The sequence below is a fragment of the Sarcophilus harrisii genome, chromosome 6 (assembly GCF_902635505.1).
Source record: "Sarcophilus harrisii chromosome 6, mSarHar1.11, whole genome shotgun sequence".
In the NCBI taxonomy this organism is placed as follows: Eukaryota; Metazoa; Chordata; class Mammalia; order Dasyuromorphia; family Dasyuridae; genus Sarcophilus; species Sarcophilus harrisii.
Genome location: NC_045431.1, coordinates 248,302,967 through 248,305,898, shown reverse-complemented (window position 1 = coordinate 248,305,898; position 2,932 = coordinate 248,302,967). Strand labels below are relative to the sequence as shown.

At 40.4% G+C, this 2,932-nt stretch overlaps 1 protein-coding gene across 1 annotated transcript; it reads right to left on the bottom strand.

The window, feature by feature from the left end:
• Window positions 1-1,646: 1,646 nt before the first annotated feature.
• On the bottom strand, window positions 1,647-2,609 carry LOC100934298 (olfactory receptor 10Q1-like). Its single transcript, XM_003774623.2, has one exon. The coding sequence runs from the start codon at window positions 2,607-2,609 to the stop codon at window positions 1,647-1,649; it is 963 nt and encodes a 320-aa protein (XP_003774671.2).
• Between the last annotated feature and the right edge of the window lie 323 nt (window positions 2,610-2,932).

Sequence of the window (2,932 nt, the reverse complement as noted above, 5' to 3'; positions counted from 1 at the left end):
TGAGTGATTCTTGTTGTGTCACTGAGTCATTTCCATTTGTCCAATTCTGAATTTTACGTGTTATTTTCTTCATTTTCTTTTTTTTAACTTCTTTTTGTATTTGTCCAATTGAATTTTTGAATGAGTTGTTTTGTTCTATGGAATTTTTTTCCATTTCACAAATTCTGTTTTTTAAGAAGTTATTTTCTTTTTCTGTTTCACAAATTCTCTTTTTCTGGGAGTTGCTTTCTTTTTCCAGTTTCTCAAATCTATTTTTTAATGAGTTTTGCTTTTTCCATTTCACTTTGTCTATTTTGTGTTGTCTTTTCCAAACTCTCTTGCAGACTTTGATTTACTTTCTCCATTTTTCTTTTAGCTTTCTTTTAAGGTATTTTTTAAGTTCTTCTAGGAGAGTCTTGTGTGATGGGGACCAGATTATATCATCTTATGGAGCTTCATCTAGAAACAATCTGCCTTTAACGTCCTCTAGATTTGAAATCTGTTCTTCTCGTTCGTCATAACAGCTGTCAATTTTTAGAATCCTCTTTACTTTTTTACTCATTTTTAAAGTTATGTTAATATCAGCCTTTAGGGCAGGAGAGGTTTTCCAAGAGACCTCAGCTGGTGGTCAGTGCTGATTCACTCTTGGTGCTGGGTGTGCCATTTAGAGTCAGTAATACCCTGGGGCTCTGTGCTGTCTGCACTGGCATTTGTGGTCAGAATCTGCATCAGCACCCTGATTCTGCACTGCTCCAGGACTGTGAGCTGTCTGTGCTGGCATTTGTGATCATTTGCCCAGGCCTTGCTGTCTTTGTCCCAGTTCCAATTGAAACAGACCTTCTCCGGTCTACTTTTACCCACAAATTCTCAGCCCCACAGAGGTTGCACTGCCACACTGAGACTGCTGTACCCTGGGGTTCTGCTCTGTCTGTACTGGAGTTTGTGGTCAGCTCTTTGTACTTTGCTGCCCCTTTCTTGTTTCTGATTGAAACAGATCTTTTCTGATCTGTTTCCTCCTGTAAATTCTCTGCCCTGGGACTCTAAGCTCTCTACTCTAGTGTTTGTACTGGTTGCCCTGGCTGCCTCCCTCCCATTTCCAATTGAAATAGGTGATTTTGGTGATCTTTGAAATTATGTTCTGCTGATAATTTGTTGTACTGCCAATATTTGTGGGTTCTGTCCATCCAGAGGCTGGATTTTGTAATTATTGTGAGCATTGTCAACCAGATCAGAAAGAACTGTGTATCATCTCTGCCATCTTGGCTCCAATGGAATTAGTCTCTTTCTTATGATCATGCTTCACAGAAGCAGAAAACAGGAAAAAAAATGAAAGGGAAGTGATCAGGAAAGAGAAAATAGTGAGAGAAAAGTTGTTTGTCCTTCATTCTCAAAGAAGATGCTGATACCAGGAAGATACTCAATAGAACTAATTTACTTGGAAGTGGGTACATCATATTAATACCAGGTCAAGTATATAATTGAGAGTAGATCCTAGACTTGATACAATTGATCATTTGATGTCCCATTATGTTCATTGTGAAAATGATAGGATCAGACATATTATATTTTAAAATAGAAAGTGCAGTTGTGGAATATCATAATATGTGGAAAGTTATACATTGGAATTAGTTATTTTTGCTGTCTTAACCACTCTCTATTCCAAATCTTCATGGAAGTTCAGAGGCTGCTGTACAGCTCATGGAATTTTTCAGTGCATCTTTGACATCCTTATTCCGTAGGGTGTAAATGAGGGGGTTGAGCAAAGGTATGACAAAGGTATAGACCAAGGCAAGCTGCCAGTCCTCGTCCTCTGAGGTGCTGGACTTAGGACGCATATAGACCAGGATGCCACAGCCATACTGCAGTAGGACCACAGAGAGATGGGAAGAACAGGTGGAAAATGCCCTCCGGCGCCCCTCTGCAGAGTGAATTCGTAGAATGGTATTGGCAATAAAGATATAGGAAATGGAGATCAGCACAAGGGGCACAGTCAGAATAAAAAAGCCCATAACAAATATAACAGCTTGTTGCACTCGAATGTCCCCACAGGCCAGACGCAAGACAGGTGGGGCATCACAGAAGAAGTGGTTTATCTCCAGGCGGTGACCACAGAAGGGGAGGGTGAATAGCAATATTGTGAGATGCAGTTCAAGGTAAAAAGGCAAGGCCAGGGAAGCAACCATGAGCTGAATACATCGCTTCTGGGTCATGATGAGGGTGTAGTGTAGGGGCTGGCAGATGGCCACATAGCGGTCATATGCCATGACAGCCAATAAGAAACATTCAGTACCTGCACAGGTGTAAAATAGGAGCATCTGAGTTGCACAGCCAGCTAATGGGATGGGCCTTTGAGCCCCCAAGATGTTGGAGAGCATCAGTGGTACCACAATAGTGGTGTAACAGATCTCTACGAGAGACAGATTGGACAGGAAAAAGTACATGGGGATATGGAGGGAAGTGTGGGCGTACACAGCCCAGAGTATAGTGGTGTTACCACAGAGGGTCATTATGTAAAGAAGGAGGAAGAAGCAGAAAAGGAGGGCCTGAATCTTGGGGGAGGTAGTGAACACTCGGAACACAAACTCAGTAGTGCCAGACTGGTTAAGATGCAAAGTACTGGAAGAAGACATTTCATCTGCCAAGAGAAGTACAAAGTTAAACTGAATTACCAGTAACTGCTTAGATAAAATAAGAAACACTTTTATTCTCAGAATGGTAGAATCATAGAAATATGGAGATTTGAGGACCTTTAAAAGATGACTTTTGGTAAATCTCTTCTTTTCTATATCTTTCAGTATTCTTATCTCCATAACATTTGGATTGAATCTTTAATATCTAAGATCTCCTCTAGGATGAGCATTCTGTACTCTACATTCAAGTTTCTTTTCCAGTAACAATATTCTATGTATTTTTTCCTAACGCCAATTCCCTGGAATTTCTTTTGAACTTATTA